Raw genomic sequence first — 14,606 nt, 5'->3', positions numbered from 1 at the left:
ATAATTCAAAGGAAAATTTTCGATAAATTTATAAATATTAAAATGAATAATAATAATGACAGAATAGATAGTAATAATAATAATAATTTAGGTTCAATTACAAAAACAGAAATAGATAATAATAATAAAAATGAAATATTATTTTTTTCGGTGTGGAGAAACATGGTTATATTAAAAGAAATACAAAGACATCACAGGTTATATAATGAAAATAAAATAATACGTATTAATAAATCAATGGATCAACTTAGATACCATACACACAGAAGATATGCAACAGAAATTTTAATTGATGTTAATGAACCATTAGAACCACATGGTCAATTAATACCCTATGGTACAACCAAGTTAAAATTTTTAAGTTATTTTAATAAACCAATTCAAGCAGGCGATATTCCAACAACTATTACTTCTTTACAATTTTCTAAAACTGATATAGGATTTTTTAATATTGATTATTATCCTCATCGTTTCGATATTAAATCAGTTGTCCCATCAAGTGTTACTGAATTGAATATCGGTATAAATCAAGATATTTCACCAAATACATTACCACCATCGCTTACCAGTTTAACAATGGAAATAGATCAAGATATACCTATTGGAACTTTCCCACAATCATTAACTAAATTAAATCAATATAAATTCAATAGAACAATTATACCTGGTTCATTTGGTTCAATTGTAAATCTATCCCTAGATTCCTTTAATCAACCTTTAAAAGCCGGTGACTTACCTATAACATGTAAATATCTATATCTTGGCTCTTATAATCAACCGCTCCAACCAAATATTCTTCCACCTGAATTAAAACTTTTAGGTCTATCAGAATTTGACCACCCACTATCTTACGGTGTACTTCCAGAATCAATCACTTTACTACGTATGGACGACTTTGATCACCCATTATCCAACTCTCTATCAGCACTAAATTCATTAAAAGAACTCAATTTACAAAGTTTTGATCAAGAGATATCAATCCAAACATTTCCACACTCAATCGAAAAATTAATTTTGAATAGTTTTAATCAATTTATAAAACCAAATGTACTTCCACCATCAATAACTAATCTCATTTTAGATGCATATAACCACCTACCTTCAGACGGTATATTTCCAGAATCAATCACTTTACTACGTATGGGTTACCTTAATCTCCCATTATCCAACTCTCTATCAACACTACATTCATTAAAAACACTCCATTTAGAAAATTTTAATCAACCACTATCTGGCGGTGTATTTCCAGAATCAATCACTTCACTACGTATGAGAGACTTTAATCACCTATTATCCAACTCTCTATCAACACTATATTTATTAAAAACACTCTATTTACCAAATTATAATCAAGAGATATCTCTTGAAACCTGCCCACCCTCAATAGAGACATTAGATTTGTTGAGCTTTAATCAAGTTATAAAACCAAATGTACTTCCACCATCAATAACTAATCTCATTTTAACTGCATATAACCACCCATTAGAACCACAAGTAATACCGCCAAATGTGAAAACATTAAAGCTAACATCATACAATTGTAATCTTGGTAAACATTTATTCCCAAATACTTTACAACATTTAGTTATATCAAACCATTCAAATGAATTGTTGGAATATGATTTACCATCATCAATTACAGAACTTCATTTCGAATCGAATATTAATTATACTTCAAAACCAATTCGATTTCAAACTAATTCAATACCACAATCAGTAAAAAAATTAATACTCCCAGATAACCATTCCCAACCTCTTCAAATCGGTACTATACCCAATTCAGTAGTAGATTTAGAGTTTCCCAAATCCTATTCCCATCCTCTTCAAGTCGGTACTATACCCAATTCAGTTACATATTTAACATTACATAAATTATCTAGTCCTCTTCAAGTAGGTTTATTACCAGAATTTCTCACTATACTAACCTTTAGAAAAGGATTTGATCACCCTATAGACCCAGCTGCCATTCCAAAATCTGTTACTCAAATATTATTACCTTATAATTTTTATACACACCCAATACCAAACTCTTTATTAAATATATAAATAGAAACGCATAGTTATAATTGAAAATAATAAAAATAATAAAAATGAAAAAAATAAACATTTCTTTTGCAACTCTAACTCTTACAAATAATTAAATAATAAACGCTTTTATTACTTATAAGTAATTTAAATTTTTTGTTTTTTGTTTTTTATTTTTTGTTTAAATCTTTCTTATTATAATTGAGATAATAATATTTATAGAATATAGAATCAAACATACAATATATTAGTAATAGATAATGTCATAATTCAATCTAATCAACTATTGATGAAAAAAATACATTTTCGCTGGCCACCAGGCAAATTTATAAAACATCAAATGATTTTAGGTGGAAAAATAATTAAAAATAAAAAATAAAAAAAATTTTCTCAAAAAATTAATTTTTTTAAATTCCAAAATTTTATATTTTTATTTTATTTTTATAATTTTTTATTTTTTATAGCCAATTTATTATTTTAAATTAAAATGTATTCAAAAACAGTTTCTTAATAACTATGTGTGTATTTAGATAAATTTAGAAATAAATATTTAAATGTTAACTTTTTATTTTATAAATTAAAAAAAAAAAATAATAGGAATTTATGAAATCAGGGTTAAGATTAAATAAGGTGGATCAAAAGAATATTTTGGGTAAACTCAATAACGATGGTAGTTTGTATTTGATGTATTACAACCCTACAGATATTCACATATTTTTCTAGAGAAAGATATTTTGAAATACTTTGATTTACATTGCCCAGAATATTATGTAGACCCCTTTATTATTATTAATAATAGAGTTGTAAATTTATTGTTATGGTATTATAATATTTTTTTTTAATAAAAGAATGGATTATTAAAAAAAACATAATACAGAACCCACTAAACAAATTCACAAATAATAATTTAAACAATATATTTATTTTATAATGTATTTATAATTTTTTTTTTTAAAATATAATATTTAAAAAAGGTATTTAAAAAAAAATTGTTTGAAACTATTGGTCATTTATTTTTAAATCAAAAAAAAATCGAAAAAAAATCAAAAATTAAAATAAATAAGTTGACGATATAAAAAAATTAGGTGGGGGTAAAACTATATTTTTTATATTTCGATAGTAAATACCAATTGTAAACCCCAATAATTAATTTAGAAAAGGTTTATTTTTAATCTATAACCAAAAAGGAACATATTAAATATTTTTAAAAATCCTATTTTTTTTTTTTTAAATGAATCTTTTTTTATTTAAATATTTTTAATAATTAAAAGATCAAATAAAATTTATTTTTTATTTAAAAATGTCATCAAAATATGTTGTTCAAAATAGTGATGTTGCTGTTATAGGTGTTGGTTTTAGAGCACCAAGTGGTTGTTTAACGAAATCCATTTCAAATACAAACCAACTTTGGGAAAGCTTGGTAAATGGTTTTGATGATATCGTAGAAACATCTGAAAGATGGTCTGACAACTATAGTATCACCGGTGATATCGCTTGCAAGTATTCTGGTCTTATTCCACTGGATGAATGGAAGTCTTTTGATCCAATTTTTTTTGGTATCAATCCAAGTGAAGAACATGTCAACACAATCGATCCACAACAAAGATTACTGTTAAAGTGTACATGGGAAGCATTAGAAGATAGCGGTATTGATCCATCCACATTAAGAGGTTCAAATACAAGTACATTCATTGGTGCATCAACTATAGACTACGAATCTGCCAATAAATCACATTTTGACATCCAAAAAAACATTTTTGGCGCATCTATTCATTCAATATCAAATAGAATATCATACTGCTTTGATTTCCGTGGCGATTCAATGACAATCGATACTGCATGTAGTTCATCATTAAATGCAATTAATCTTGGTTATAAATCAATCAAATATGGTCAATCTGATGTATCTGTTGTAGGTGGTTCTAATTTAATACTTGGTATGTATTTCATACTTTTAAAATAATTGTTTTAAAGAAATATTTAAAAAAACTAATAATTTATTTATTTATTTTTTATATTAGACCCAAATACATCAAAATCATTTTCTCATTTATCTATGTTAAGTCCAACTGGAAAATGTCACACATTCTCATCTGACGCTGATGGATATATACGTTCAGAGGGTGTTGGTGTCGTGGTATTGAAGAAATTAGAAAAAGCAATCAATGATGGAAATAATATTTATTGTGTTATCAAAGGTTCAGGATCAAATGTAGATGGTAACTATGATAAATCAAACTTTTATTCACCATCGAAATCATCACAATATGAAAATATTAAATCTGCAATCGAATCCACCAATGGTCAAATCAAAGCATCTGATATAGATTATGTCGAATGTCACGGTACTGGTACACCTACCGGAGATCCAATAGAACTAGAAGGTATTTCAAGAGCATTCAAAGATTCAAGCAAACAAGTTTTAATTGGCTCCATTAAATCAAATATCGGTCATACTGAAGCATCATCAGGTTTAATGGCATTAATTAAATGTTGTGTCATGTTTAAAAACAAATCATTTGTTCAAAATATAAATTTTAAATCTCCAAACCCAGATATCAAATTCGATGAGTGGCATCTAAAAGTTGTAACTGAACCAACACCATTTTACAATAACAAAAATACTGTTATGGCAATTACTAACTTTGGTATAACTGGTAAGTAAAATTTAATTTTTTTTAAAAAAAGACTAAATATATTAATGTTTTAATTAAAAATAATAACAGGATCAAATTGTTGTATTATTCTATCAGATTACCATAATGAAAATATCCAAAATGAAAATAATAATATTAACAAAAAATATTTAATAACATTCTCATCAAACTCATCAACATCACTAGACAAATATATTCAAGTAATAAAAGGACAATCAAACACATTAGATTTTATTGAATTTGTAAATAACCAAATCAAATATAAATCAACATCACTCATTCAAAGATCAGTTATTATTGCAAGTAATTGGGAAGAATTTAAAGATTCAAATAATGAAATCAAATCATTGAATACAAACACACTTTCAAACATTATAATTAATAAAAACAATCCATATACAGTATTTGTATTTTGTGGTCAAAGATCACAATATAATAAAATGGTATTGGAACTATATGAAAACGAACCAATTTTTAAACAATGCGTACATAAATTCGACAGTGAACTATTCAAATACTATGGGTATTCTGTTTTGAAAAAACTAAGATCATTTGATGATGATGATTTAAAATCAGTACATGATCATACTATTGCACAGCCATCAAACATTATGATTCAAGTATCATTATTTGAACTAAACACTGGGGTATCAAACCAGATTTAATCGTTGGCCATTCTCTTGGTGAAATTTCAGCATCATATTGCTCTGGTATGATTGACTTTGAAACATTGTGTTATTTAGTATACAACAGATCGATTGCTCAAAATAAAACAACTGGTACTGGAAGAATGTTATCTATAAATATAAGTCCTGAGGAATATATTTCAAATTATTCATCAAAATACCCAACAGTCAACATTGCTTGCTACAACTCACCATCATCCATTGTAGTATCTGGTAAAGAACATTTACTCAATGAAATTGTTACTGATTTAAAATCAAAAGATATATTTTGTGCTATGTTAGGAACATTATCATCACTCCATACATCTAGCCAATTAGTTATTAAAGATGAAATATGTTCAATGAACATTAAATCAAAACAATCAACAACACCAATATTTTCAACAGTCACAACCAACTTATTTATTAACATCACCACCATACTCTCTACAAAAATCCACGAAACAACACCATTCAATTCAGAATATGTATTTGAAAATGTTTTACAACCAGTAAGATTCACTCAAACCATTTCAAACATATATAAATATATTGAAGAGAACAACTATGGTAATGAAGTAACATTTATCGAAATTTCCCCACATCCAACACTATCATTCTATTTAAATCAAATGAAATCCACTCAATCACCATATTTCAATAATGGAGAAAAAATAAATATTCATTCACCACTTCACAAAAAGAAAAATGATTAGGTGTTGCAAATGACTCACCATCCAAATCATATCAAACATTCATAGATACAAAAAAACAACCATTCCAATGGCTAAAAGGACATCAAGTAGAAAACAAATACTACTTCCCAGGGTGTGGGTACATCATCAATCTATTCAACATATATCCAAACCAAGATATTACAATCGGTTCAATCGAATTTAAAACACCATTAATTTTACATGATGATGTCAATCAATGTTTACAAACAACCATCAATACACTTTCAAAAAATGAATTCAATGTCAAATCACACTTTAAAGATATAACTACAAATCAATGGGTATTGTGTTCCACTGGTAACTTTAGTCTATTCAAACATGGTAACGAAATAAACCGAATTAATATTGAGGAAAAAAGAAATAGTTGCAACTTTACCAAACTATCTAAATTAGAGCTTTATGATTCAATCAAAATCAAAACCGGATTAACATACAAAGGTTTATTCAGAGGTGTCAAAGAATGTTATATTGGTGATAACTGTTCTCTATCGATAGTATCATTAGATGAAATTCAAAATCAAAACGAATTCAATCATTTACTCAACAACAATTCAATGAAATCATTCTTTAATTCTGCAATACTAGATACATGTTTACATGGAATGCTAAGTTTTATCAAACATCAATGCCAAATTGTATTAGATAAAATCGAAGGATTAAAATATTACTCATCAAACATTCCATCACCAAACAATCATCAACATTCTGAAATCTATGTATATTCTGAAATGAAATCAAGAATTAATTTATACTCATACTCCGGATCCATTAAAGTAATGCTAAATGATGGCACATTATTAATTGAAATTTCTAATATTATTTGCACATCACTTACACCAATCATTGACAATACAATAATTATCCCACCACCATCTAATGATATATATCTACCAATTCAACAATCAAAAGACTCTATCATTAATAAACCACAAACTTTTAAAAACTTGTGTCAATTAGAAGAATTGAGGCTAGATGAATTTAATCAAAAAACAGAATCAAAGGAACATTTACTTTCATTATTTTACTATCAAATTAATCAAAGACGTCCAACTATCAACAAAGAAACATTATCAACAATGGATTATAATCAATTCAAACAACTCTACCATAATGATGGGGTAAATGAAAATTTATTTATTTTTATTTTCGATATTTTAAAAAAATATAATAGTTTAGGTATCAATAAACAATTAAATGAATTCCCTGATGGTAATAGTGATAGGAATATCAAGCTTTTTGAAAAAACAACCAAAGTTATGGCAAAGCAAATATTTCCTTTAGAAGATGATGATTCAAATAAAGACACTCCTCAATCATTATTTGAAGATGGGTTTTTAGATAACTTTTATCATAAATCCAATTTACTAAAACCAATAAACAATCTATTATGCGAAATTGTTTCAGAATTAATCAAACCAACTATTAATGAACCAATTGTATTCAGAATCCTGGAATTTGGAGGTGGTGTTGGCTCTTTATCAATTTTGGTATTAAATAAAATCAAAAAACTATTAAATGATCATCCATCATCAAATATCGATATAGAATACACATGGAGCGACATTTCAGCATCATTTTTTTCAGACATTAAAGAAAAACTTTCAAAAATCAAAGGTATCAATATAATCTATCGTCCTGTTGATTTAGACAAACCATTAAAGGATCAAGATTTAAAACCATCTTATTACGATATGGTTTTAATGTCAAATGTATTACATGTCGTAAAACTAATTAGATTCAGTTTAAATGAAATCCATAGTATTTTAACACCAAATGGCCAGATAGTTTTTATTGAAGCACCATACAAATCATTATACCTTGACTCAATTTTTGCTGTATTCCCACAATGGTGGCCATCACCAGAAGATGCTGACATCAGAAAAGATAGAAGCTGCATGAAAATAGAAACCTGGTATAATTTACTAAACGAATGCAACTATAAAGATACAACAATATCTGGAAATGATAATGCATTATTTTTAATTCAAACAAGAAAACCCAATATAAATGAAATGGTATTATCAAATATAGAATCAATGAAACAATTAGTATCACATGATAATATTATATTATTTGGAAATAGTAGACATGGTACACAAATCAATGAATCATTCAAATCAAATCAATTATTAATTTCAAAAATAATACAAATAGATGACTTTAATGAACTTAACAACTGGATTATAAAATCAATCGATTCTATTAAACAAAGTAAAACATTAATTTTCTTTATGAAAGCAATCGATCCATTAGATATCAATAATTTTAAAGAAATAACATTCGATTACATTCAAATTAATCAAATATTACTTCAACATGAAATTGAAAACTTTTTTAAGCATGTTTTGATATTATTAAATTCAACAACAAACAACTATTTATCATCATCAATCAACGGAGCTACAAGATATTTTGTTGAATTCCCACAATTAGATTTATATTCATTAGATTTCGATGATATTTCAATTCAAAATGAAAATATACTATCACTTATCGATGTATTAATAAATCCAACAACAAATATTCAAAGAGAATTCACAATTAAAAACAACACAGTATATTATGAAAGATATAAAAAACAAACAAAAATTAAACAATCATTTACATCAAAGTCATTTGAAACAAATAAAGATAATTTAATGATACAACTTGATCAAAATTTAGAATATTTTTTAAAACCTAAAAAGCAAGAATTAAACCCAAATGAAATCGAAGTTCAAATAAAAGCTACAGGTATCAACTATAAAGACTATCTAATATATATCGGTCAAGTATCAAATAATGTTGTTGTCAGAAATGGCAAAGAAGAAGTTGAAAACGGATTAAACCATAATCCAAATATTGGAAATGATTTTAGTGGTGTTATTACTCGTTGTGGTAGCAAAATAAAGAAGTTAAAAATTGGAGATGAAGTAATTGGGACTGCTCCAAAGGCTAATGGATCGCATATTGTATTGGACTACAAATATGTTTATTATAAACCATCTAACATTTCACATTTACAAGCAGCATCCATTCCAACAGTTTATGTTACAACATTTCACAGTTTATACTGTACTGGCAATTTACAAGCAGATCAAACTATTTTAATTCACTCAGCAGCGGGTGGTGTCGGTCTTTCAACATTAGAACTATTAAAGTGTAAACAACACAAAGGTTATATTTCTAACAGTCGGTTCAAAAGAAAAAGAACAGTACTTAGTAGACAAATATAGCTCATTTATTACTGGTATATATTCATCAAGAAATAAAAACTATGTTGACCAAATTAAAAACAAATTAAAACAATTAGAATGTGACACAGATCATCAAGGTGTAGATTTGATATTAAATACACTATCATCAGAATATATGGATTCAAACTTCCAATGTTTAAATACTTGTGGTAAAATTGTAGATCTTTCAATTACACATTTAACATCAAACGACTATATGACAAACAATCACTTTAAATACAATTATGGATATAATAATATTGAACTTGGAAAATTTCCAGTTTATTTGTATAGAAAATGCCTCAAAAAAATTATTGGTTTGATACAGTCAAATAAATTAGAACTAATTCCAATCATTGAATATTCAAATGATCAATTTAAAGAAGCAGTCGAATATATTAATCAAAGACAAAATATTGGAAAAATTGTTGTTAATCACGATAAAGATTTGATATCAAGAACATTTAATGAACATATTGATTCAATAATTATGAAGAATAGTTATGATATTTCAAGATTAGATATTGGCAAAAACATATTAGTGACAGGTCAAACAGGTCTTATTTTAGAAATAATGAAATGGCTAGTTAAATATTCAAACAAATCAATCGATAATATTATAATTTTATCAAAATCACCATTAAAATGGGAATTAGAACTATTAATCAATGAAACCAAACATCAAAAAGATAATACAATTAATTTCCACTTTAATCAAGTCGATATTGAAGATAGCGATAAAGTTCACGATGTATTAAACAATCTAGAATCAAATTCAAACATTACAAATATTGATACAGTAATACACTTTTCATTTGTAAATGAGGTTAGCGATGCTAAAGATATCGATATGAATGGTTTAAATATCGTACATGGTGCAAAAACAATTGGTGCAATCAATTTACACAATGAATCAATTCAACGTTCTTGGAAATTAAAACAATTTATTTTAGCATCATCTGCTGTAACAATAACTGGTTCATATAGACAATGTAGTTATGTTAGTGCTTGTAATGCTATTGATTCGTTATCAAAATATAGAAAATCAATCGGACTACCATCACTATCAGTAAATTTAGGTGCAATATCATCAACTGGATTTATTTCAAGAAATGAAGCAATCAAAACAATGATAGAGTCATCACATTATAATTTTACTTCATTACAACAATTTTTTATCTCATTAGATCTCTTCCTTCAAGATAAAAACAATTATTCAAACTATTGCTTGTGTAATTTTAATTTGGAAAATATGGTATCTTTAAAACCAAACGGTAATTATTCTAAACTTGACTATATATCCAATATGGTTAAAAAAACTCATATATCATTAGATGGTGGCAATAACCAAGAAATTTTAAAAATTAAAGTTATAAATAAAATATCCGAGCTACTTTCAATTGATGAGTCAAAAATCAATTTGGAATTCCAATTAACTCAGTATGGTCTCGATAGTTTAGTTATTGTTCAATTAAAGAACTGGATAGATAAACAAATAGGTAGAAATATAATTACAATACAACAATTACAAATCAATAGTATATCTCAATCAATACAAATTATTATTAAAAATTTTACTGAAAATAATAAAAAAAAATAAAAAAAATAAATTAATATATATTAAATATAATAAAAGTTAAAAAAAAGGTTTTTAATTTCTTCTTTTTTAATTTAGTTTATTCTCTTTTTTTTCACTTTTTTTTAATTTATTGTAATTTCACTTTAAAAAAAAAAAAAATAAAAAATTATAAATATTAAAAATAAAAATATTAATAAGTGTTCGAAACAATAATTTTTTATTTTTTTATTTTTTTTAACTATAGAAAGGTCTAGTAAATCTTAAACTTTTTAATGAAAGGTTATTTGATGTTACCGAGTTAATTAATCTTCCTTCTAGAATCTCTAATTGTTTATTTGAATGATTGGAATGATTGGAATGATTAATAAAAATTAAAGATTCTATATTTAATTAATATTAAAAAATTAAGTTAATAATTTTATAAAAAATTTTTTTATTTTATAAAAACCTACTAGAAAGCATTTTAATAAGTTAATTTTGATTTAAATGAAAAATTAATTTGTTTTTATATTTTTTTTTTAAAAAAAAAAAATAGATTTTTTTTTTATAGAAATTTATATTATTGGGGAAACTGATTAATGACACAATCAATCGAATTTTAAAAAATTTTAAAAATTTTAAAAAAATAAATTAAAATATTACACATTTTTTCACACTAATTCCTAAAATAAAAACAATAGATTTAAAATAAAAAAAATAATTATTATTTATTGTAATTTGAAGTTGTTGTTATATAAAAAAGTAAAAATAAAACACAATATTGCTCAATAGATAGTTTTAATTATATATTTATTGTGAAAAGAATGATTATTTTAAAGTTGGAATATATAAATAAAAATTCATCTATATTTTTTATCTATTGTATTAATTCTTTTTAACTCTAAGTGATAAAAAATTTGTTTCATTTAATATCTGAAATTAAATGAAACAAATTTTTTATTTTTTGTTTAGTTGAAATTTATATTTTAAATTTAAAAAAATTATTACCAGTTCTTACCTTCTTTACATTGATAAACTTCTTTTTTATAATATGTATCATAACAAATAGGGCATACATAATCATCATCAAACTCATATGATGATAATTCAAAAACATTATATATTATTGGTTGTCTTGACATTTTTTTATGTGTGTTTGTTAAAATTTTTTTTTTTTATATTTCTTATTTTAAAATTTTTTTTTTTATATATTTTTTATTATTATATATTTTTCTATAACCACTTTTTTATAGAAAAGAAAATAAATTTTTTTACAAACACACAATCAATTAAAAAACTTAATTTTAAGTAACTTAAAAATAAAAACAAAGAGGGGCTATAAAAATAAATTTTGTGGTTATTAAAATAGTGTTAATTTTTTTAATTTTGTAAATATTTTTAAAATAATTTTCTAAAAGCTGAATTAAAAAAATTTATGTGTGTATTTATTTTTAGATTATTTTATAATTTAAATAAATTTATTTAAACCCAAGACTTGTGATATATGACAACAAAACTTTTATTTCATCAATATTGATTCTGTTTATTTATTTACCATTTTTGAATAATATTCATTAAATTTTATATATACACATTATTATGCTTCCTTTACTTTTTTAGAAATATAATATTTTTTAGATATCCGGGTGATATAAAAAATTAAAAACGAAACTAATAAAAGCTATATTCATTATAAACCTTCTTAAAAGAAATATTATGTAAATGTGAAAACTTTTATTTAATAAAATAAACTTATGATGGTTCTAAAAGTATAGAAAATGCATTATTTAAAAAATTTAAATTATTAATTCTAATTGGGAATTTAATTTGATAACAATGGCATTGGTTTAGGATAAGTAAGTGTAAATGCAAATTCTATTTTATCATATTGTGTTAAATATCCTTTATTTAATTCGTAACTATGTATAAAGTTGTCCAATGCCCATATTTTTGTAAACCCTACTAAATTTTATAAATAATTAATAAAAAATAAAATAATATTGTAATTGTTTTAAATAAAAATAATATTATTACTAACCACAATTGTATGAACGAAGATAATTCTTTTTTGGATCGTTGTTTAATAAAGTTATTGAGAATTTTAAGTCTTTTTGTTCAACTTTAGAATGAAGATGTATGGATATCCATCCAATTTCATTTTTATAAAATATGATTTCAAATAAATCTTGAGAATATACAAATGAAGGAGATATCAAACGATCACCTTCTTTAATTTTGGAATAGTTTGAAATTTTCCAATTGTTTTTATATTTCTTACCTTTAGCTAATTCTTTTATACTATTGGAAAGTTGATTATTTTTAATCATTAAATCGTCTTTACCTTTAGCTAATTCTTTTATTCTATTTGAAAGTTGATTATTTTTTCTGTTTAAATGATTTATTTCTTTATTCAAATGTTTTTCACCTTTAGTTAATTCATCAATACTATTTGAAAGTTGATTATTTTTAAAGTTTAAATTTTCTTTACATATGGTTAATTCATCTATACTATTTGAAAGTAGATTATTTATAATGTTTAAATTTTCATTATCTTTGTTTAATTCTTTTATACTAATTGAAAGTTGATTGTTTTTAATATTTAAATGTTCTATTGTTGTGCTCAAACGTTCTATTGCTGTACTGAAATGTTTTGTGTGGTTTGTTTGATCAAAATGATTTTCTAAATTTTTTCTTTTTATTTTATCATTGCACCCAAATTGTAAAAATTTACATGAAATAATTACCTCTTGACATTCTTTATCTAAATGCTTATCCATTTCTTCTCTTTTAATTTTTTCATTACATTCTTTACAGTCTATTAACATCGAAGGACATTCGAGATAATGTTGTTCGATTGTTTTTAATAAGTAAACATTAGAACAATATTTACAATTTAATGATCGGTATTCACATTTGGAAATATGAATTTCATTTTGATTGTATCGGATTTTATCTTTGCATCCTTTTTCATGATATTTACATTTTACAAATCTAAAACTACAATTTTCAATATGATTATCTAATTTTTCCAATATAATAATTTCATTACACCCACTACTATTATCTTCAATTAATTTTTCACTTTCATCTACTCTAATAATATTTCGGAAAAAATATGGACAGTGTACCCAAGTTTTTAATAATAACCTTTCAACTTCTGTATTTCTTGAAAGTTCATGGAACGAATTTACTTGTGTTCTACATTGCATACACTCTTTTTTATTTTTAAGTGACTCTTTCCAACATTCTTCACAATAACAATGACCTGATATTAAAATAATTTGGAAAAATAAAAAAATTAATAATTGAAATTTTTATTTAAAAAAACTATTTACCAGGTTCTTACCTTTTTTACATTGGTAAACTTCTTTTTTATAATATGTATCAAAACAAATATGGCATACAAAACTTTCATCAAATTCTGATAATTCTGAAACATTATATTCTATTGGTAATCTTGACATTTTTTATGTGTGTTAAAATTATTTTTTTTTTTTATATTTCTAATGTTAAATTTTTTATTATTTTATATATTTTTCACATTTTAAAAAAAAATAATTTTTTAAAAAACTTAAAATTTTTGGAAAATTTAAAAATTGTTGTTATTTTTAAGTTTGCACACATTTTAAATAACAAAAAAAACCCACCAAATAACAAATGTGCTGGCAAACTTGAACCTTTTTTACAATAAAAAATAAAAAATATTTTTTTTTCTCCATATTAATTTTTAAATAACAACAACAAAAATT

At 24.2% G+C, this 14,606-nt stretch overlaps 4 protein-coding genes across 4 annotated transcripts; 2 read left to right on the top strand and 2 right to left on the bottom strand.

The window, feature by feature from the left end:
• Positions 1–42: 42 nt before the first annotated feature.
• DICPUDRAFT_96816 (uncharacterized protein) lies at positions 43–2,122 on the top strand (the record flags this gene model as incomplete). Its single annotated transcript, XM_003284708.1, has 1 exon — positions 43–2,122. One exon carries the CDS (start codon positions 43–45, stop codon positions 2,044–2,046), a length of 2,004 nt encoding a protein of 667 aa, XP_003284756.1. The 3' UTR covers positions 2,047–2,122.
• A 1,203-nt stretch (positions 2,123–3,325) lies between these two features.
• On the top strand, positions 3,326–10,899 carry DICPUDRAFT_96815 (uncharacterized protein; the record flags this gene model as incomplete). The annotated part of the gene is made up of 6 exons (XM_003284707.1): positions 3,326–3,962; positions 4,047–4,682; positions 4,752–5,183; positions 5,342–5,917; positions 6,064–9,225; positions 9,257–10,899. The coding sequence occupies 6 exons, from the start codon at positions 3,326–3,328 to the stop codon at positions 10,897–10,899; spliced, it is 7,086 nt and encodes a 2,361-aa protein (XP_003284755.1).
• Positions 10,900–11,112: 213 nt separating this feature from the next.
• DICPUDRAFT_148559 (uncharacterized protein) lies at positions 11,113–11,999 on the bottom strand (the record flags this gene model as incomplete). Its single annotated transcript, XM_003284684.1, has 2 exons — positions 11,113–11,258; positions 11,876–11,999. 2 exons carry the CDS (start codon positions 11,997–11,999, stop codon positions 11,113–11,115), a joined length of 270 nt encoding a protein of 89 aa, XP_003284732.1.
• Positions 12,000–13,412: 1,413 nt separating this feature from the next.
• DICPUDRAFT_28127 (uncharacterized protein) lies at positions 13,413–14,321 on the bottom strand (the record flags this gene model as incomplete). The annotated part of the gene is made up of 2 exons (XM_003284683.1): positions 13,413–14,122; positions 14,204–14,321. Coding segments are annotated over 2 exons (828 nt in total), but the record flags the coding sequence as incomplete, so codon positions are not given.
• Between the last annotated feature and the right edge of the window lie 285 nt (positions 14,322–14,606).

Source organism: Dictyostelium purpureum, assembly GCF_000190715.1.
Source record: "Dictyostelium purpureum unplaced genomic scaffold DICPUscaffold_30, whole genome shotgun sequence".
NCBI lineage: Eukaryota > Evosea > Eumycetozoa > Dictyosteliales > Dictyosteliaceae > Dictyostelium > Dictyostelium purpureum.
The sequence above is the reverse complement of the archived record's forward strand: the minus strand, read 5'-3'. Positions and strand labels throughout refer to the sequence as shown.